The sequence below is a fragment of the Chironomus tepperi genome, unplaced genomic scaffold, assembly GCF_022539635.2.
Source record: "Chironomus tepperi strain 1889 unplaced genomic scaffold, CSIRO-AGI_Ctep_v1 contig_195, whole genome shotgun sequence".
Classification (NCBI taxonomy): Eukaryota; Metazoa; Arthropoda; class Insecta; order Diptera; family Chironomidae; genus Chironomus; species Chironomus tepperi.
The window spans coordinates 189,051-212,649 of NW_027226317.1; the positions used below are offsets into that span (position 1 = coordinate 189,051).

General features: G+C 34.2%; 2 protein-coding genes across 2 annotated transcripts; one reads left to right on the plus strand and one right to left on the minus strand.

The window, feature by feature from the left end:
* Positions 1-1,456: 1,456 nt before the first annotated feature.
* LOC139089729 (cholesterol transporter ABCA5-like) lies at positions 1,457-12,620 on the plus strand. Its single transcript, XM_070639328.1, has 13 exons — positions 1,457-1,748; positions 1,903-2,286; positions 3,090-3,506; positions 3,925-4,486; positions 4,962-5,468; positions 6,119-6,967; positions 8,290-9,551; positions 10,302-10,666; positions 10,832-10,971; positions 11,033-11,089; positions 11,157-11,259; positions 11,473-11,735; positions 12,158-12,620. Exons 1-13 carry the CDS (start codon positions 1,461-1,463, stop codon positions 12,271-12,273), a joined length of 5,313 nt encoding a protein of 1,770 aa, XP_070495429.1. The 5' UTR covers positions 1,457-1,460; the 3' UTR covers positions 12,274-12,620.
* A 1,750-nt stretch (positions 12,621-14,370) lies between these two features.
* LOC139089726 (uncharacterized) lies at positions 14,371-22,014 on the minus strand. The gene is made up of 4 exons (XM_070639324.1): positions 21,699-22,014; positions 16,302-16,419; positions 15,053-15,230; positions 14,371-14,814 (listed from the first exon to the last, which is right to left on the minus strand). The coding sequence occupies exons 1-4, from the start codon at positions 22,012-22,014 to the stop codon at positions 14,371-14,373; spliced, it is 1,056 nt and encodes a 351-aa protein (XP_070495425.1).
* Positions 22,015-23,599: the final 1,585 nt, after the last annotated feature.

The following is a 23,599-nucleotide window of genomic DNA, read 5'->3' on the forward strand; positions in this document are numbered from 1 at the left end:
TTGTTGGATAAGGAAATCTGGATTATGTCACGAGACGCGACGACCGATAAGCAGAAAAAATTATTTTTTTTATTTTTTAGAAAGTTGGAATTTCACTTTATTTGTTGTGGCTAAAATAGTAAACAGATGAACGGAATCAGTGTTTAGGAACAAATAAAAAAACATTTGAGGGGTTCTGGAGGTTTTTTGAATTTTCCGTTAAAACTGATGTGGACGTTGAACTAAATAAATAAGCTCTACTGATCGTTCAGGTCATCTATGAATCATGGAAAGTAGAGCAAAGTATATCCAGATTTTGTGTGGAATCGAGTCGAGTTGAGCCAACTGTACTTACTTTACTTACGTCCTTGACTTGGGTGCACGAAGGAACATTACAGCGCGTAAGGAATGTCTAAATACAGCTCGAAAACTTTTGACAGTTCGGAATATTAAGGAATCTAGCGCCTTTTATGTGGAGCTTAGATAACAAAATGCTTTTCATCTGACTCTGTTGCTGGCTCTGTCATCTTACTAACATTGCCATGACTTCATTTAAACATCTCCTAAGAAGCTAGGTCTATCACTGACTCCCATTTGGCAATTACCGGCACTGTTACCTTACTGTCAACATTCTACAGATTATATAAGATCCATGCCGTCCATCAGTTGACGCTTGAAGCTGGCTCTATAGTTGGCTACTGCTTCGATACGCGGGTTCTCGTGCTTGAATTGATGCAATTCTGCATTGTTCCCGCATTTATATATAATATACGAAATTTGAATATCTTTGAGGGCCTGATCCTTGGTATCCTTCATATGGCTATATCATTCAGAAGGCTCTTTAGTCTGTCAATCATCAATATAAAGTCCTCTACTGTCTCTATCGACCGTTGGATAGTATACTCATTCAAATTGACTGTCGACAGATGATCCAGCAACCTGTTGATGTTTCAGTACACTTTTGTGTCTTATAACTGTCAATTTTTTGAATTTTCCTGTCAATTTTTGATAAAAATTCATAAAAAATTCCCAAAAACCTCAAAAAATCCAAATTTCCTCAAACTTTTCATTCAAAGATCCCTCAATATTTACATTCCATATTCCATGCCATTCCCATTTCTGTTTACATTCGACACTCGATACAGCGCACGTGCTTTTCTGCACTAATCACACCCTTACAATTTTCCCACCACCCCCCACCCCCAACCCCCAGCTCTGAAATGAAACGAAAAGCGGAAAATTTTCATTTCCAGTATTGAAGAAAAATTTTTAGCTGTGAAAAAAAAAATTCAATTTTTTCTTAATTTAATTGTGACTTTTTCTTTCTAATTTGACGTCCATCCACAAGTTATTGACGTTCTCCATCAGCTGTGCTAAAAGATTTTCCAGAAAAATTCGTGAAAAATTGCCAAAAATAAAATTGAAAAAATTAAAAATTGTGAAAAAATAATAAAGGAACTAAGGTGCTGAACAATAATGCAATGACAGAGCGTCCGCCAGCATCATTTGGTCAGCAATTGCGTGCCAGTATCGTACGTAATTTACGTCTTAAAGTTCGTGATTCAAGGAAGACAACAGCTGAAATTTTTCTGCCACTTTACACCCTTGGAACTTTAATTGTGCTGAAAATTTTAATACCAAATCCAAATTTTCCGGCTATTTTAGAGCCACATGGAACTGGCAAAGTCTTTGAGCAGTTTGATGCATTAAAGAATCATACCGTGGCTGTCGTGCAGAATGGTAATGGCAGTCGACATCATACAGTTCAGGTGAGGAAAATTTTTTCAATTTTTTGTTCCATTTTCCGACCAATTTTTCACTATGACGACTGTGACTTTTACAAGGATAACAAAAAAAAAGTTTGAAATTTTAGTGACCGTTTTCCCGCCAAATTTAATTCCTGGAATTTCTTCTCATTTTTAGTTCCTCGATGCTGTCAACAAGCTTTATTCATCCGTACATCCAGAATCTGATGCATTTAAAATCAGCTGGCAATTTTATGATAACCAATCGGAACTTATAGCTGCATATTGGCGTGATCCGTATGCAATGCCACTTGCACTTGTATTCCATAATGATGATCCATATAATGGACAACTTGACTATGAGATTCGAACTAATCCATCATTTTATGTAGCACCAGCGACAACTGAGTTGTTTTCGAATCCGGTGTCTTGTAGGCAGAATGATGATAATTATTTATCGCAAATGATCCCAATTGAGATGGGTGATGCGTGTCCTGTTAATCAGTATTATTATTCGGGATTTATAGCGTTACAGACGTTGCTCGATTATACTAAAATTAGTGTGAGTATTGCATATTGTTCTTAATTTTAAACTTGTCCTGATCCTTTACTATTTAAGATATTGTTCCTAATCTTGAATTAGTCCTAATCCTTTACTATTCAGGATAATGTTCTTAATCTTAGATTAGTCCTGATCCTTTACTATTTAGGATATTGTTCCTAACCTTGGATTAGTCCTAATCCTTTACTATTCAGGATATTGTTCCTAATCTTGAATTAGTCCTAATCCTTTACTATTCAGGATAATGTTCTTAATCTTAGATTAGTCCTGATCCTTTACTATTTAGGATATTGTTCCTAATCTTGGATTTGTCCTAATCCTTTACTATTTAGGATATTGTTCCTAATCTTGGATTAGTCCTAATCCTTTACTATTTAGGATATTGTTCCTAATCTTGGATTTGTCCTAATCCTTTACTATTAAGGATATTGTTCCTAATCTTAGATTAGTCCTAATGCTTTACTATTCAGGATATTGTTCCTAATCTTAGATTACTTCTGATCCTTTACTATTCAGGATATTGTTCCTAATTCTAAATTAGTCTTAATCCTTTACTATTTCGGATATTGTTCCTAACCTTGAATTAGTCCTAATCCTTTACTATTTAGGATATTGTTCCTAACCTTGGATTAGTCCTGATCCTTTACTATTTGTGATATTGTTCCTAACCTTTGATTAGTCCTGATCCTTTACTATTTAGGATATTGTTCCTAACCTTGGATTAGTCCTGATCCTTTACTATTTGTGATATTGTTCCTAACCTTGGATTAGTCCTGATCCTTTACTAATTCTTCTAATTCCAGTTAACATCATCATGCGTAGACTTTCGTCTCCCAACAATATTTCTCGAAATGTTTCCAAAAGAGCCCTACACAGGCAATTGGCTCGTTGCATTTCGTGTCGTCATTCCAATCTACATGGTCATGGCATTATCACAATTCATAACATATCTGCTCATATTAATTGTCGGTGAAAAGGAGAAGCACATCAAGGAAGGATTAAAGATTATTGGCCTACGTGATTCAGTATTTTGGGCTGCATGGTTTGTCATCTATGGTGTATTTGTGACATTCCTAACATTAGTATCGGTTGTGTTGCTTTTTACACTCGGTGTATTTCAGTATACGAATTATTTTCCAGTATTTTTGCTCATACTGCTGTATAGTCTTAGTGTCATTGTCATTGGATTTATGATTACGCCATTTTTCGATAATTCTAGGGTGAGTAATTGAGATTTGAAAATTTGAATTTTAAAAAGCCGTTAAAAATTTTAATTTAAATTTTTGAATTTTAAAAAACCGTTAAAAATTTAAATTGAAATTTTGAATTTTAAAAAACCGTTAAAAATTTAAATTGAATTTTTTGAATTTTAAAAAACCGTTAAAAATTTAAATTTCAATTTTTGAATTTTAAAAAACCGTTACAAAATTTAAATTGAAATTTTGAATTTTAAAAAACCGTTAAAAATTTAAATTGAATTTTTTGAATTTTAAAAAATCGTTAAAAATTTAAATTTAAATTTTGAATTTTAAAAAACCGTTAAACATTTAAATTTAAATTTTTGAATTTTAAAAAACCGTTAAAAATTTAAATTGAAATTTTGAATTTTAAAAAACCGTTAAAAATTTATATTCACAGACTGCTGGAATTCTCGGCAACTTCATTGTCAATATCATGTCATTATTCTATTTTATTCAAGTATTTCTTGACAATGATGACACATCAGCCGCACTATGGATTGTGTCACTTATATCACCAACAGGATTTGCATTAGCTATGGATAAGATCATGGTATTAGACATAAAAGGTGAAGGTGTTACATTAAGTAATTTATGGAGTGGCCCGGGCATCCCACTCGGTGGATCGATCCTTATGATGGCATTTGATATCATATTGTACTCATTATTGGCACTGTATTTGGATGCTGTCGTACCAAGTGAACATGGAACTAAGCAAAAGCCATGCTTTTGCTTCTATCCATCATTTTGGTTCACAAAGAAGGAAGTTAAGGTTCCGTTGCTGAATGGTGAATCAACAGTTAATTCCTTTAATAATTATGAAGCTGATGTTGAGCCTGTACCGAGGGAGATGCGGGGTCGTGAAGCTATTAAGATTGTGGACCTGGTTAAGGTGTTCAATACATGCTGTAGTGATGAGCCAGTCACAGCTATCAATGGCATTAATTTGACTATTTATGAAGGTAAGCTTAATATTCCTCAATTTTCTGACCATTTCCTCAATTTTCTGGCAGTTCCTCACTTTTCTGGCCATTCCTCAATTTTCTGGCCATTCCTCATTTTTCCGGCCATTCCTCACTTTTCTGGCCATTCCTCAATTTTCCGGCCATTCCATAATTTTTTTGGCAATTCCTCAATTTTCTGGCCATTCCTCAATTTTCTGGCCATTCCTCATTTTTCCGGCAATTCCTCAATTTTCTGGCAATTCCTCATTTTTCCGGCCATTCTTCATTTTTCCGGCCATTCTTCAATTTTCTGGCCATTCCTCAATTTTCCGGCCATTCCTCAATTTTCTGGCAATTCCTCAATTTTCTGGCAATTCCTCAATTTTCTGGCAATTCCTCAATTTTCCGGCCATTTCTCAATTTTCTGGCAATTCCTCATTTATCCGGCCATTCCTCAATTTTCAAGCATTTTCTACAATTTCCATCATTTCAGGTCAAATAACAGCAATCCTAGGCCACAACGGAGCTGGAAAGTCAACCTTATTCAATGTCATGACTGGCTTAACGTCACCAACTTATGGAACCTGTTATGTCTTTGGATATGACATAAGAAATCACTCGGACATGACAATGATTAGACGAATGACTGGTGTATGTCCACAACATGACATCCTATTTGATGACTTGACACCAAAAGAGCATTTGTACTTTTTTGCGGCTGTACGTGGCATTGATGAGTCGGAGATTGAGAGTGAAGTCAGTAAGACACTCAAGGAATGTGATTTGGTCGAGAATAGTGACACAGTTGTGAAGCATTTGAGTGGTGGACAGAAGAGGAAGTTGTCAGTTGGAATTGCAATTATTGGTGATCCAAGGATTATCATATTTGATGAGCCAACAGCTGGAGTTGATCCTTACTCGAGGAGATGCTTGTGGCAATTGTTGCAATCGATTAAGAAGGGAAAGGTTATACTGCTGACGACGCATTTTATGGATGAGGGTGAGTAATGACTTCAAAAAATCTAGAACTATATTAATCTAGTACTGCAAATAATCTAGTCCTGCAAATAATCTAGTACTGCATTTAATCTAGTTCTGCAAATAATCTAGTACTGCATTTAATCTAGTACTCCAAATAATCTAGTACTTCAATTAATCTAGTACTGCAGTTAATCTAGTACTGCAAACAATCTAGTACTGCAATTAATCTAGTATTGCATTTAATCTAGTACTACATTTAATCTAGTACTGCAAACAATCAAGTACTGTAATTAATCTAGTACTGAAAAAAATCTAGTACTGCAAAAAAAATCTAGTACTGCAGTTATTCTAGTACTACAATTAATCTAGTACTAAAATAATCTAGTACTTCAATTAATCTAATACTGCAAATAATCTAGTACTTCAAATAAGCTAGTACTTCAGTTAATCTAGTACTGCAATTAATCTAGTCCTGCAATAATTTAGTACTTTAATTAATCTAGTATTGAAAATGATCTAGTACTTCAATTAATCTATTACTGCAATTAATCTAGTACTGTAATTAATCAATTATTGTAATAATCTAGTACTCCGTTTCAAAAATCTAGTACCTCTTCAAACATTCTAGTACCTCATTAACTAATCCTTAATATCCATTTCCATCCACAGCCGACATCCTAGCAGACCGTAAGGCAGTCATCACTCAAGGTCGACTCCGTTGCTGCGGAACTTCACTGTTCCTCAAGAACAAATTCGGTATTGGATATCACTTGACCTTAGTCCTCGACCTGAAAGCCAGATCAACTCCAATATCAAACTTGATAAATCTTCATGTACCTAAAGCTGAGAAGGCACGACATCATGGACGTGAATTAAGCTACATTCTGCCACATGATGCTGTCCATAACTTTGCGCCATTATTTAGTGACATTGAAGGAAGTACAGGACAGCAGTTGGGGATATTAAGCTACGGTGTGTCCATGACAACATTAGAGGAAGTCTTTCTACAGCTTGAAAATGACAAGGAAGGCGAAGATTATGAAAGTCATGCCAAAATTGTCCAGTCCCGAGCCATAAGTCGCAGCATGTCACTTCAAGGACGTTCGGGTAGCTCAACATCTGTCATTATTGAACCCACCGAGTCATATGACATGAAAGGAACAATTCGGTCGTTACCGGAACGGAAGTCAATGGCATATGCTGTTGAGCATATTGAAATAGACACAAGTGATGAGCCACCGCTGATTAGGTCCAATGAAAGTGCAATTAAGTCTAGTTGGATGGAACTTGATGATATAACATTACAGCCATCAATTTGGTCAATAACATATGCATTATTGAAGTTACGAGTGACGATACTGATTAGAGATTTACAACGATTATACCTCATGGTTTTGGTGCCGTTACTGTGTTGCGGTGTTGGATTGTATATGAATTCAATTCAGGTCGTTACGCCGACAATGAGATCGATATTGCTCAATAATGATACATATGAGGATGCTAAGATTGCTGTGATAGGTGAGTTATGTTGTTGAATATCTAGTACATTTTGGGAAAATCTAGTACGTTTAAGAAAATCTGGTACTTTTTAAAGATTCTAGAACATTTTTAAAAATCTAGTTCATTTCCAAAAATCTAGTACTTTTCCCGAAAATCTAGTACATTTCTAAAAATCTAGTACATTCCAAAAAATCTAGTCCATTTTTAAAAAAACTAGTCCAAATCCAAAAATCTAGTACAATTCCAAAAATCTAGTACAATTCCAAAAATCTAATACAAATCTAAAAATCTAGTACATTCCAAAAAATCTAGTCCATTTTTAAAAAAACTAGTCCAAATCCAAAAATCTAGTACAATTCCAAAAATCTAGTACAAATCTAAAAATCTAGTACATTCCAAAAATCTAGTCCATTTTAAAAAAAAAACTAGTCCAAATCCAAAAATCTAGTACAATTCCAAAAATCTAGTACAATTCCAAAAATCTAATACAAATCTAAAAATCTAGTACATTCCAAAAAATCTAGTCCATTTTTAAAAAAACTAGTCCAAATCCAAAAATCTAGTACAATTCCAAAAATCTAGTACAAATCTAAAAATCTAGTACATTCCAAAAATCTAGTCCATTTTTAAAAAAAACTAGTCCAAATCCAAAAATCTAGTACATTTCCAAAAATCTAGTCTAATTTTCATAAATCTAGAACTCTTTCCAAAAATCTGGTCCATTTTCAAAAATCTAGTACATCCCAAAAAATCTAGTACTTTTCCAAAAAATCTAATCCATTTCCAAAAATCTAGTCCTTTTTCAAAAAATCTAGTCCATTTCCAAAAATCTAGTACATTCCTTAAAATCTAGTACATTTTTCAAAATCTAGTCCATTTCCAAAAATATAGTCCAATTTCATAAATCTAGTACTTAAAAAAAAATCTAGTACAATTTCATAAATCTAGTACTTTAAAAAAATTAGTACATTTTTAAAAATTTCAAAAATCTAGTCCAATTCTAAAAATCTAGTCCATTTCCAAAAATCTAGTACAATTTCAAAAATCTAGTCCAAACCTAAAAATCTAGTCCAATTCCAAAAATCTAGTCCATCTTTAAAAATCTAGTACTTTTCCCAAAAATCTAGTCCAATTACAAAAATTTAGTACTTTCATAAAAATCTAGTCCATATCCAAAAATCTAGTCCAATTTCAAAAATCCCAATATAATTAAAATAATTTATTCCAAATTCAAAAATCTAGTCTATTTCCAAAAATCTAGTACTTTCCTAAAAATCTAGTACTTCCACAAAAATCTAGTCCAATTTTACTAATCTAGTCCAAAAAAATCCCAATTTCAGGCAACTTCAACAAAAATCCAAACGAAATTTTCAACTCAATGGACATATCAAATTTCGACGACGGTCCCGACCCAGGTCCAGGTGACTACATCGACGATCCACCAATAATTTTAACACCAACATCAAATGCAATAATTGATGAACTCAGGAAACTCATCCAAATCGATGACACATTCACGGGCAGTTACTCACTGTTCCTTAATTTTACACCACACATGGCCGCATTTAACTTTACGTCCGCAACATGCAGCAATATGACCTTAACAGTCTTATACAATGATACAGCAATGCACAGCTTACCGGTTGCCCTCAACATCCTATCCAATGCAATATACAGGACATTATCACCATCAGAGGATATGAAGTCAATTGATGTACAGTCACATCCATTAATGATCACAGCACAGTCACAGGAATTCAATATTGGAACCTTCTCGACTGCCTTATTTATAGGCATGATTTTTGTCCTTATTCCTGTATCTCTAGCTATCGATATGGTCTATGACCGTGAGATGCAGGCAAAGAATCAACTCCGGGTCAATGGACTTGCCATAACTTTATACTTTACATCCTTTTTTATTGTCATTTTTGGACTTACAATAATAATTTGTGTATTCCTGCTTATTATGGTCTTTGCGATGGATATACCGTCATTTCAACATCCATCAGCACTGCTGACTATCGGGCTGTTTATCATCATCTATTCACCATCAGCTATACTGTGCAGCACATGCAGTTCGTACTTTTTTGACAAAACTGACTCAGCATTGACATTTCTTCCAAATATTTTGACATTTGCTGGTTGTGTGCCATTCATACTTGTTGCATTCCTGGACATGATGGGTATTGATGCTAAGGCAACGATCTTGCTGCATTATGTCCTGTCTATACTTAATCCAATGTATATTCCGTATGCTGTAATATATTTTGTGGACAGGATATACATTGCATGCAGCATAAGTAATGCATGCTCAAATCTCACAATTGCCAATTATATGACGGAAGAGATTATTGTTATATTGGCTAGCTCCTTACTACATATACCAATTTGGTCGATGTGCTTAATGATTGCTGATATTAAGAAAAATGGCGGGAAAATTAGGGATTTAATTAAGAGACAGAATAAGGAACAGGAGGATGTTGGTGAGGATTATGTTGGAGATTTTGAGGATAATGATGTTAAAATGGAAAGGGAGAAGGTCGCTAAGATGATGATGTGTGATCAGGGTGATGAGGCTGGACAGCCTATCGTTATTGTTAAGGTGAGGATTGAACTTTATAACAGTTTTTATATCAGTTTTGATTTTATGACAGTTTTTGAACTTTTTAATTGATTTTGAACTTTGAAACAGTTTTTGAGTTTTAAATTAAACTTTGAACTTTGAGACACATTTTATAACAGTCTTGAACTTTCGAACAGTTTTGAACTTTCGAACGCTTGTGAACTTAAGAAAAGATTTTGAACTTTAGAACTGTTTTTGAACTTAAGACCAACTTTAGAACATTTTATTAACTTTATAACAATTTTTATATCAGTTTTGAACTTATATCAGTTTTGAACTTATAACAGTTTTGAACTTTTAAACCAGTTCTTGAACTTTTGATCAGTTTTTGCACTTTAGACAAAATTTTGAACTTTAAAACAGATTTTGAACTTTATGACAATTTTTGAACTTAATGTAGCATTTTAGACCAATTTTGGAGTAGTTTTGACTTTAGACAATTTTTGAACAGTTTTTATGTCAATTTTAAACTTTAGACCAGTTTCTGAATTTTAGAACAAATTTTTGAACTTTAGACGAGTTTGAGACGACTTTTTGAACTTTAGACCATTTATCAGTTTTATACCAATTATAGACAAATTTTTGATCATTTTTGAACTTTAAATGAGTCTTGAATTTTATACCAGATTTTGAACTTTAAATCAATTTTTGATCTTTTGTCCAATTTTTGAACCTTAACTTAAAATTTTGAACCATTTTGAACCTGAAACATTTCAATTCCCCTTCCAGAACCTCCGCAAAGAGTTCAAAGAATCAAGTCTCTTCTCATCATGCTGTACACCAGGAAATGGAATCAAAACAACAACAGCCATTCGATGCCTTTCATTTGCCGTCGAACCAGGAGAAGTACTCGGTCTACTCGGTCATAATGGTGCTGGTAAGACAACAACCTTAAGAGTCATGACAGGTGAAATTGCAGCAACAAAAGGACAAATTAATATTGGTGGGAAGAACATCAAAAGCAGTCACAATGATGTATTTAAGATGATGGGATATTGTCCACAATATGATGCATTGTGGAAGAATGTGACAGTTAGGGAGCATTTGGAGGTGTATGCAGCTATCAGGGGTGTTGGATTTAAGGATCGGAAAAGGTTTGTTGAACCAGTTTTTTGATCTTTGAAACCATTTTGAACCTGTTTTTTAAACTTCGAAACCATTTTGAACCATTAGTTGAACTTTAAAGCATTTTGAACCTTGAATCGTTTTTAACCATTTTTTGAACTTTGAACCACTTTTAAACCATTTTGTGGTTTCAGACTGATAAATACGTATTTACATGGCCTACACATAACTGAGCATGCAAATAAGCAAACGAGACATTTGTCAGGTGGAACTAAGAGGAAGTTAAGCTATGCCATTGCCATGTTGGGATCACCAAAGATTGTGCTGCTTGATGGTAAATTTTTGAACTTTTTTGAACCTTAAACCACATTTTGAACTTAATTTTTTTTTCACAGAACCGTCAACTGGAATGGATCCAAAGTCAAAGAGGTTCCTGTGGGACACCATATTAGGTGAGTAGCTGATGAAATTAGAGGATATTTGATGACATAACCTCAAAACTTTTGAACTTTATTTTAGCGAGCTTTCAAGGATCACGTGGGGCAATTTTGACAACACATGCAATGGAGGAAGCTGATGCTTTGTGTTCTAAAGTTGGAATTATGACAAAAGGGGAATTAAGGTTGGTAATTTAGAGATATAACCTCAAAATTGCTTGGAACATAACCTCAAATAATAATGTGAAAAATTGAAAAAAATGTGGTTTTTTGAACTTAAATCTCAATTTTGAACTTAAACCAAGTTTTGAACCTAAACCATAATTTTGAACTCAAACCATAATTTTGACCAAGAACCACAATTTTGAACCTGAACCAATTTTCCATAAACATTCCAGATGCCTCGGGTCAACGCAGCACCTGAAGAACCTCTACGGAGCCGGATACAATCTAGAAGTGAAATTAAAGCACCTCGATGCCTTACACACAAGTTCCTCGTTCGATAATATTCAAGTTCAGGCGAAAAAGGAATGCAAAAATTTTGTCTTTGAAATGTTTCCGGATGCAAAAATTGAGGAAAGTTTTGGTGATCGAATTGTGTGCTCGATTCCGCAGGACAATGTAAGCTCGTTGGCGCAGTGCTTTGAGAAGTTGGAGAAGGGTGAGTTGGGGGGAGATGGTGATGGTTTTTTTGGGGTCGATTTTGGGATTTTTATTGAATTTTTAGGGGTTTTTGAAAATTTTGAATTTTTTGAAAATTTAGAATTTTTTGAATTTTTTGAATTTTTTGAAAATTTTGGATTTTTTGAAAATTTAGAATTTTTTGAAAATTTTGAATTTTTTGAAAATTTTGAATATTTTGAAAATTTTGAATTTTTTTTGAATTTTTTTAATTTTGTTTGAATTTTTTGAAAATTTTGAATTTTTTGATAATTTTGAATTTTTTGAAAATTTTGAATTTTTTGAAAATTTTGAATTTTTTGAATTTTTTTTGAAAATTTTGAATTTTTTGAAAATTTTGAATTTTTAACGTTTTTTTTGAATTTTTTGCATTTTTAACGGTTTTTTCAAATTTCTTTCCAGTGAAAGCAGGCCTTGGAATTGAGGAATATTCATTCAGTCAGACGACATTGGAGCAAGTGTTCCTTAAACTTGCACATTACGACGAAGATATCAATAGTGAAATTAGAATCGAATAAATTTAATTAAAAAATTTAAACTTTTTTTCATCCACCAACAACAACAACAACTGCTACTCACAGCTACTCACAGCTACTGACAGCTATTAACAGCTACTGACAGCTATTGACAGCTACTCACAGCTAGTCAGACTTGATGAAAAAAAGTGAAAATTTTTGACATAAAAAATTATAAAAAAAAGTTGAAATTATTGTGAATTTTAGAAGTGAAAATGGAAAAGTTGGGGTCGAGTTTTGGGGCTGAATTTGGACATGACCTGGTCGTCGGGAAGTGAACAATTTTTGGCGCCAAACTCTGAGAAATCCAAGATGGAAATTTAAACTTTTTTGTTGCTGAGAAAATGTGAAGGGAAATTTTGACAAATTTTTTGACAATTTTGACAATTTTGAATTTTGATTTTCGAATTTCAAATTTCGAACTTCGAATTTCGAATTTCGAATTTCGAAAATGTAAAATTTCAAATTTCAAAAAAGTCACATTTTATAAAATTCAAATTTTTGACTTTTTCGAAATTCGAAATACAAAATTCGAAATTCGAAATTCGAAATTCAACATTCGAAAATCAATATTTAAAATTGTCAAAAAAGTCAAAAAATTATCAAAATTTCCCTTTCCATTTTTCCGTCTATTTTGCTTAGTTTTCCAATAAAAAAAAATAAATTAAATTAAATTAAAAATTAAATTTCTATCTGTGACGATGATAGGATAATAAGTAGGCAGTAAGCAATGAATGTTTATGAACGGAATCGACGATTGTTGCAATCGAAAGCAGTTGAAGTAATTAAATTAACTAACAAAAATTAGTGGAAATTTGGTATCAAAATTAATAAAATCAGTATTAAAAAAAAAAAAAAAGTCGTGAATTTTTAGGTGCGAAAGTGAAAAAAAAATAAATTAAAAAATTTTAAAAAATAATGACAAAATTTTTGCAGACATTTTAGTACAAAAAAAAATCGGAATTGAGTCATTTAATTTCGAAAAAAATTCGAATTTCGAAAATTAAAATTTTATGACTTAAAATAAAAATTGACAATTTCAAAAAAAAAAAAATGAGAATTTTGAAATTATTGTCGAAAAATTCGGAACTAACTCCGAAAATTCGAAATTAATTTCGAAATTTCGACATTAATTTTCAAATTTTTCAGAAAAAATTTCGAAATTTTCTAAATAAATATGAATTTTTAAATTTCGTTTTTGAATTTTATTCTTCGAACTTAATTTCGAATTTTTTCGAAAATCGATGACGTCATTCTGAAAAATTCTTTATTTCCGTTTCCTTTTCATAAACTTTTGTTTTAAATTTTGAATTTTTTTTGAGATTTTTTCGAAATTAATCTATATTTTATAGTAGTTTTCGAAAACAGCACTTAGTAAAATTTCACGCTTAAATCTGCAAAAATTTGTAATCAAAAAAGCTTAAAAAAATTGAAAAAAATTTGAAAATTTTGCCTATCAAAAAAGCATTCTGCGATGAGTTTTTGAGTCAAAGCTTCCTAAGTTAAAAAATCTAGTTTAAATTTTCCTATATTGAGTGCAATCGATAAATCAAAAAAATATTATCAAAAAAATAGTAAATAAAAAAAATAATTAAAAAAAAAATATGTAAAAAGTTTGTAATTGTGACAAAAAATAAAGCTTGTGAATCGAGTCTGTAATGGAATTTATGAAAGAAAAAAAAGTGAAAAATTGTGAAAAATAAATAAGTTGAAATAATAAATTTTATTTCTCAAAAAATTGTAAAAATACAAATTAAAATTTTTTAAATTTTTTTCGATTTTCGAAAATTGGAAGTTCGAAAAATTCGAAAATCTTGATGTTCGAATTTTCAGTTTTCGATATTTTCGAACTTCAAGATTTCAAGTTTTTCAAACTTTTGGTTTTCGAAAAATTTCGAACTTCCAGATTTTGAAAATTCGAACTTCCAGATTTTCGAATATTTTTCGAACTTCCAGATTTTCGAACTTATTCTTTCGAACTTCCAGTTTTTCGAAATAATTCTTCGAACTTAAAGATTTTCGAATATTTTTTTTCGAACTTCCAGAATTTTCGAATATTTTTTTTTTCGAACTTCCAGTTTAAATCCAATTTTCGAAATCTCAATCCCCCAGTTTCCCCCACAAATTCCTATCATTCAATACTTTAACAATTAATTCCTCAATTTGTCTATTTTCAGCCACATTCTCATCAGTCTGTATCTGCTTCCGCACCAATCTGTCAATGACTCGATCCAGTGCACTCAAAACTTTCTTAAAAAGCTCCTCAAAAACTGAATTTTCAAATTTTTCCGTTAAAAAATCCAAATTTCCAATTTCAATTTTCTTTTGTTCCTTCTTCTTGTCTTTAAGGTACGAGATCAAGACATTGTACTGTGTGACTGTCAAGTCCTCATTATTAATGAGTTTATTGATAAAATTTGAAATATTTTCAGGCAGTCCAGCTGTTGATTCATTTAACTTAATTTGATGATAAATTTTAAAAATTAATTTTAATCCAGCATCAAGTGGGACATTTTTGTGCTCGATTCGCATCCCGCGGAGGGTCTGGAATTAATTTCGAAAAAATGAATTTTTTTAGGTTAATTTTTGAGGTTAAAATTTTGAGGTTAAAATTGTAATTTTTTGAGGTTATTTTGAGGTTTTTCCTGCTTTTAAGGGTAAAATACCCCAAAAGACCCCCGAAATCCATCTTAACCCCCTTAAGCAAGAGTGTATGTCTACCCAAGGCCTTCCCAACCCCCAATAACCCCTCATTAACCCCTCAAAAATCATAAATACTCACAAATACAGTAAAACTTTGACTGTTGACATTTGAGTCATTGATAAAAACAGCAAAATAATATCCATCGATGTACAGTCGCTGTAGAATTAAATCTCTTGGTAAATTTAAGTCCACATAGTCAACCTCGTTGGATATTCCAAGATTTGAGAGTTTTTTGGATACATTTTCAGCATATGATCTGGAAAGAATAATTTTTAAGGATTAAGATTGAGGATTAGTTAAGGTTTTATGGTTAGGGAAAATAAAGGAAAACTGGAGGTCTCCCAACTCTGTCAGGAAGCCTAAAGTTGAAAGCTTGGCTGAGATCTTGTTTCAATATCTCTTGCTGGGTTAGTAAGACTCCGGGTTTCGGACTCTACTGGACTTCAAACGATGCTGAGACCAAAACCGAGACTTTCCGAAGATTTTCTGTCTTCTGCCCGAGACCATTTTTCGGATAGTCTCGGATAGTTTCGGGTTGTTTCTGTCATAGTATCCAGAAACTGAGACTGAGACTGAGACCGAGACCTAGACTACCCTGGCTGATTCATTCAAATACCGGATAGTTCCGGGAAGTCTTAATCTAGGTCTCAGCATCTGACACTCCTACTTTAAAGTCCATTCAGCTCCATTTTGCATTAATTATTAGCATGACAATAGCTTGACAGCTTTGTTGAAGAATTTAATTAAGCTTATAGTGAGAATGTGTCTAATTGACTGTCTAATTAACTGCAAATTGTATGACAATAATCCTCATTTATAGCAGATCTGACTTCTTAATTTGATGCTCTATTCTAATTTGGGTTTTTTTGTTAAGCTTTTTAAGCTCCAGATTAATGACTAATTTCTAAAAATATCCTTCAAATTTTCGTATTTCCAAAAATAGTGGTTCCAAAAAACTAATACAAAATTTGCTGACTAATTTAAGAATTTTTGTTTTTTTGTGCCTTAGTCATAAATTACCAAAAAAATATCAAAAATAGTAGTATTAAGCCACAATGTTGTAATCTGTCATTTTAATTGTATTATTTCTATTTACTATTATCAATTAAGACACAACAAACTAGGACAGTGGTGGACAACCTTTTTGCTGCGGTCCGCGGCACCCATGTGTGCAGCATAAAATTCCTGAAAATCCCATAAACCATTTTGCATCCACTTCCAATTGAGGATCACGTCCCACAAAATACAAAAGGTTGTGCACCCCTGCATCAAATCCACAACAATCTAAAATCTAGTAGGTCTAGCAAAATAAGTCACAAATACTCACAAAACATCACGTTTATCGATTATTATCATGCAGCATGACTTATGACTTGATCCATTTACGCCATTTTCATTTAATATTGAGTTATGTCCACAATAGTCGTAATGCTTTGTGAAGAATTCTGAAAACAGACAAATTGTATAAATTAATTTGGGTTTTTCCGATGATTGAGCTATTTAAGGCTTTTAAGTCTGATTTTGTGGATAGCGAAGAAGTGCTCAAGGACAGTTGGAGGACTATTGGATGATAGAGACAGTGAAGGGTTTGATATTGGTGATTGGCAAAGGACATCCAGCAATAAAGCCGATTTTAGAGTTCAAGTTAGAGAAACCATGAATCACAGATGATCTCTATGGCCAGAGAAGTAAGTAAGTAAGTATAACAAGTTATCCACTCGAGGATTATGACCTTTAGAGCTCGATTTCTTGATGTATCTACAGGACTTTAATGTTTTCACTCTCAGAATTGAGTTGTATGTTATTCAGGGATCAACCTCGCGATTCAGTACATTTTGATCACAGGATTAAAAAAAAAACTTTTTAAAAAAAACGCTTTTACGTTAAAAAAAAAAAAAAAGAATGATCCAAAAACATAAGTGTTAAAAAAATGCTCTAAAAAGGAGAAAATAAAATAAATCTACGCTTTATAAAATTTGGAAATATAAATATTTCTTGAGGAAACCAGAAATGTAACTCAAAAATTTTCCCAAAATATAGCAATGTAGTACAAGAACTCAACGACTAAAAAAGCGTGGGGCGTAAACGAAAGATTAATTTAGTTCTTAAGTTTGTAATTTGACCGCCCCACGCTTTTTTAGTCGTTGAGTTCTTGTACTACATTGCTATATTTTGGGAAAATTTTTGAGTTACATTTCTGGTTTCCTCAAGAAATATTTATATTTCCAAATTTTATAAAGCGTAGATTTATTTTATTTTCTCCTTTTTTAGAGCATTTTTTTAACACTTATGTTTTTGGATCATTCTTTTTTTTTTTTTAACGTAAAAGCGTTTTTTTTAAAAAGTTTTTTTAAGGTTTATTATTTACTTCTTTTTAGATCGCTTTGTTTTTAGTCTTAAGGATCAAGTATTTTTTCGCAAGTTTTTTTTACATCTGTTTTGGTTTTTTTAAAAAAGCGTTTTTTTTAAAAAGTTTTTTTTAATTTATTTTATTTACTTCTTTTTAGTCAAATCACTAAATAGTTTATTTTAATCGATTGTTGGAATGCTTGTTGATATAGATTACAGGTGTTGTCGGACTGTTCATAGATCACAGGGGTTGTCGGATCTCGCTTCGCTCGTCCGACTGTTCATGGATCACAGGGGTATTAGTTGTGGGAAAATTTTCACGCCTTCACTCGCTTCGCTCCGTTCAGGTCGCAAAAATTTGTGAGCTTCGCTCAACCAAGTCCGAACTTCGTTCGAACTAATTATATTCGAGCTTCGCTCGGATCACAGGCGTCGTCGGATTTCGCTTCGCTCGTCCGACTGTTCATAGATCACAGGGGTTGTCGGATCTCGCTTCGCTCGTCCGACTGTTCATGGATCACAAGGGTATTAGTTGTGGGAAAATTTTCACGCCTTCACTCGCTTCGCTCCGTTCAGGTCGCAAAAATTTGTGAGCTTCGCTCAACCAAGTCCGAACTTGGTTCGAACTAATTATATTCAAGCTTCGCTCGGATCACAGGCGTCGTCGGATTTCGCTTCGCTCGTCCGACTGTTCATAGATCACAGGGGTTGTCGGATCTCGCTTCGCTCGTCCGACTGTTCATGGATCACAGGGGTATTAGTTGTGGGAAAATTTTCACGCCTTCACTCGCTTCGCTCCGTTCAGGTCGCAAAAATTTGTGAGCTTCGCTCAACCAAGTCCGAACTTCGTTCGAACTAATTATATTCGAGCTTCGCTCGGATCACAGGCGTCGTCGGATTTCGCTTCGCTCGTCCGACTGTTCATAGATCACAGGGGTTGTCGGATCTCGCTTCGCTCGTCCGACTGTTCATGGATCACAAGGGTATTAGTTGTGGGAAAATTTTCACGCCTTCACTCGCTTCGCTCCGTTCAGGTCGCAAAAATTTGTGAGCTTCGCTCAACCAAGTCCGAACTTGGTTCGAACTAATTATATTCAAGCTTCGCTCGGATCACAGGCGTCGTCGGATTTCGCTTCGCTCGTCCGACTGTTCATAGATCACAGGGGTTGTCGGATCTCGCTTCGCTCGTCCGACTGTTCATGGATCACAGGGGTATTAGTTGTGGGAAAATTTTCACGCCTTCACTCGCTTCGCTCCGTTCAGGTCGCAAAAATTTGTGAGCTTCGCTCAACCAAGTCCGAACTTCGTTCGAACTAATTATATTCGAGCTTCGCTCGGATCACAGGCGTCGTCGGATTTCGCTTCGCTCGTCCGACTGTTCATAGATCACAGGGGTTGTCGGATCTCGCTTCGCTCGTCCGACTGTTCATGGATCACAAGGGTATTAGTTGTGGGAAAATTTTCACGCCTTCACTCGCTTCGCTCAGTTCAGGTCGCAAAAATTTGTGAGCTTCGCTCAACCAAGTCCGAACTACGTTCGAACTGTTTATGTTTGAGCTTCGCTTCGCTTCGTTCGCCCGACTATTATTAGGTCACAGGAGTGTCGGACTCCACTTCGCTTCGCTTCGTTCGCCCGACTATTATTAGGTCACAGGAGTGTCGGACTCCACTTCGCTTCGCTTCGTTCGCCCGACTATTATAAGGTCACACGAGTGTCGGACTCCACTTCGCTTCGCTTCGTTCGCCCGACTATTATTAGGTCACACGAGTGTCGGACTCCACTTCACTTCGCTTCGTTCGCGCGACTATTATTAGGTCACAGGAGTGTCGGACTCCACTTCGCTTCGCTTCGTTCGCCCGACTGTTATTAGGTCACCGTAGTGTCGGACTCCACTTCGCTTCGCTTCGTTCGCCCGACTATTATTAGGTCACACGAGTGTCGGACTCCACTTCACTTCGCTTCGTTCGCGCGACTATTATTAGGTCACAGCAGTGTCGGACTCCACTTCGCTTCGCTTCGTTCGCCCGACTGTTATTAGGTCACCGTAGTGTCGGACTCCACTTCGCTTCGCCTCGTTCGCCCGACTGCTATTAGGTCACAGCAGTGTCGGACTCCACTTCGCTTCGCTTCGTTCGCCCGACTGTTATTAGGTCACCGTAGTGTCGGACTCCACTTCGCTTCGCTTCGTTCGCCCGACTGTTTATAGATCTTAGAGGCATTAAATGTGGGAAAATTTTTACGACTAAGCTCGCTTCGCACCGTTCAGTTCGTAAAAAATTTGTGAGCTTCGCTTAATCAAGTCCAGACTACGTTCGAACTATGAATATTCGAGCTTCGCTCGAACTCTAATTCAGATCATGACGACATATTTTAGTTTATGTGCAGTCTATAGATCAACAAGTAAATTATGAAGATAAAGTTAGTGTAAGACATGAACATCGCTCGAAAGTAAAAGATTTTTGATCTCATAAAATATTGAAATTTTATACGAAAACCCCACAACATACAGTCTTTTAGTCTTGTGAAGTATAGTGAAATTTGTATTGAAACCTTACAACAGTCTTTTTTTGCAATGCAAGATCATTTACATGCAGTATAACAAGATTCAGTAAGATCCAGGATCAAATACATGCAGTATAACAAGATCCAGTAACATCCAGGATCATATACATGCAGTATAACAAGATCCAGTAACACCCAGAACCATATTTATACAATATTTCAAGATCCAATAACGATTGTTTGAGATTCAAACTGCAACGGTTTTTTGAATTTTAAATTTTTACTAGGATTATCCGTGAGAAAATTACTTATGAAATTTTTTCTCTTTCATTATTATCTTAAAAAGAGATGAATTGTACTTTAACTAATACTTAGTATTATAAATCAATGCGCAATGAACTATAAAAACTGGTTTTCAGCTTTATTATTAGTCTAGTTCATGCAAATTAAAAATATGCATCATTGACTTTGGATTTTTTCCCATATATAATGTTATTATATTAATTAAAGCATAATTAAGCTTTTCTGTGATACATAAATGCGAAAATATTGTATTGTCATCGGGAATACACATGCGAAAAAAATTTGAGTTCAATTAGAGCAGTAGAAGTGGTCGAAAAATCGATCGCAAGATTTGATCATGACCAACCAACCAACAGAGCAACTCCATAAAAAGCGTTTAAAAACCCTGCATGACTTGCACTCATACTTACATCTTCTATGACTGTGGAACTAATCAATTAACTTAAAACTTATTGAAAACTATCAAAAAACTATCAGGTTCGCATTATCCGTTGCACACACTTGACACATACTTATTCTTAAGGTTATTGACCCCAATTATGAAATTTTACACCTTTTTATGAGCAAATAGACAGTTTAGAATAATAGTATTACCCTTGATGCACACTGTGTACCCTGGGCAAGGAGTAATAACTTCAACATGTACCAAAACTTACCTGCATTTAGCTCCATTTATCTGAATTTACATGAATTAAATGAATGTTCCTCCCTCCTTAGCCCTCATCCCTTGGGTACACTGATTAAGAATAATCAGAAGCTAATTTTTTAAAAATATTCTCAGATCAATGAGGGAATCTACTACGTCTGTGGTAGGCGCACCTTTCATTTTAGGAGACACACCTTGATCTTAAGTGTTGATGGAAATTTCCAACATTTCTTAACAGCTCACTAACATGTCGTGACACACAGGCTGCCAACAATTATATTACGTCATTACACTCACAGGAAGACATGATTTCATCGGTTTGGTTTTAGAGGAATGTATTCTCAGTGGTGATCATCCTGTGTACTTCTTTTTACTGTTACTCCTACCTACTGTCACTTCTTACTGGCTTGGCTTGGGCTTACTTAGACTTTTTGTCACTCGGACAGAACGTTTAAAGTCGGATCTATCCTTTCACAACTTCTGACAATTTGAAATTTTAAGGGATTTAGCTTCCTTATCTAAACATGCAATCCAAAAATTCTGTGTTTATTTTTGGACATCCTGTAGGCCGCTAACAATTTTAGGAAATGCCAAGAACCGATTTTAGGATGTGATTGCGCTTTAAGCTTGATACCAAGGTTTGCCGTGAAAAATAAAAGGTTGCCCACCATTTCTTTATCTTATAATGACTCCAGTCAATATTTGCATCCAAAACACAACCCAAAATCACTTCCACCTGATCATTCTTATCTTATTACAACCGCAAACAGTCAACTGTAGCTATACATGCAGTCAGGCACTCAAAAAACAATAAAAATTCATCACTGCAGCCAATAAGTTGACTGACTTGATACACATTATAAACAAATCAAACCCCACGCGAAGGTCATGCCTGCACATCAGTAATACCTTTTCATACTCACTTTTCATATCAATTGTCTCATCAGTTCCATCATTATTATCACTTGTTCCTTTATGTCTTAATTTTTTATCACTTTTTTTACATTTTTTAAAAAATTCTTTTACAAAAATTGTTCGATTGCTAATGACTGACATGTTTAAGGTCTTAATAGCCAGTACGGCACTGTCTGCTGACTCAAATTCAATAAAAGCGTATGGCGGTTCCTTATAAAAAATTTGACTTATTTTACCACATTTTATAAAATGATCATAAAGGTCCGATGGACGAATTAATTTACTTAAATTTCCAACATAAATTCGTCGTTCACGACTGTCCATGACTGACTGACTGTGACTGACTGACTGTGCTGATTGTTGCAGGCTCTTTTGTTTTATCGCATTTAATTATGGTGAAATTCAATTTTAGAATAATTTATTTGAGAGAAGCTGCTCAATTTTGTTGTTGTTGTTGTTGCTGGAGATAAGCAGCTGTGCCGATGCGAATATTGAGAATTATTTTAATGAATGAAATTTTTTGGCGATTAGTAGGCCATGAACTAATGGGAGATGTAAATATTATTGAGAATTTTTGTTTTTTGACGTATTTAATTCCGGTATGGGAGATGATGACGTGGCTTGATGATGGAGATGTAGATTGGGGACTGTGACGTAATGACTTGATGTGAGATTTCAGGGAGAAATAGACTGCATGTCTGAGACGCGGCAGACAGTTTGTAAGCCAAGTGTCTATTTTCAATCTTCTCATAGTTTGTCAGTTAATTGGTCTACATAGCTGCAACAAATGAAAATGGCACGTTTAAGAGCTTTGCAAGCATGTCTATCATGGGATGTGCCACAGCACACATGTCGTCCATCACTGGATTAATACTTTATCATCTAATTTTTGCAAAATAATCCTTGAAAAAATCAAACAAACTGCACCAAGTCATTGATGATTAGGTTTAAAGCCGGCTACAGCACGAACCCTGAGTGGAATTGGCAGCTTAAGTCGATCTTATTGTTAATCGTAGCCTGTTCTAATTAGGGTTCATGCTGAATCTGATTATAAACCTACATTAAATCAATATAGTTTACTTTATGCAACTGGCTGCCTGAATTGCAGATCATATTCTTGGAAATCTAACATTTTAGGGCTTATGCTGAATTATGAGCTCCTTTTTTATGTCGGAAATTGGAGTTCATTTGGAGTCAAGTGAATTCCGATTTCCAGAGTCCTGCCAATTCTGTGCTAAATTACTAGATTGATGTGCTGTACGATCATTTTCGTATTGACATGCTGTGATGCAAAAAAAAAGTTTCAAGAACAAAATTAAACCGTGATACAAAAAAGGTTGTCCACCACTGTATTCAACATGGATTCCATCACAACTAATATACTACGTCACTTATGAATCATGAATCATATTGTCAACTTATTATTATGCTAGATTTCAAACGTGATAAAGATTTCTGTAAAAATATTGTGTTAGGCTCTCATTTTTAATTGTTTTGATTTTTAATTTCATATTTTGTTGTTGTTATTATATTTAAGGGAGAGTTTATTAATATGATCATAATTGTCTCTCACCCGGATTGATAGAGTTTTGCCTCTATCAAAGGAACCAAATAGACTTGATTAATGACAATTTTTCTAAAAAGAATTTAGATTATTTTTGTTTGTTTTTAGAGATGGCAAAGCGCTATGGATCATTTGGGATTGATAGATGATTTAGAGAGTTCGAAGTTTTCTTTTAAGGAACTAAAAGAATATGTAGCATAGGCAGTCTATAGCTGTTTCATGGTAGTGCTATGCCAAATTAGCATGAAATGTGCTTGAGCAGTCTTAAGTGACTGCCTTTTTCATGTAATGTGCTTCTTGGATTTCTTCTTGACACTTCGTTGTTCCTCTGCCATAGTACTTGAC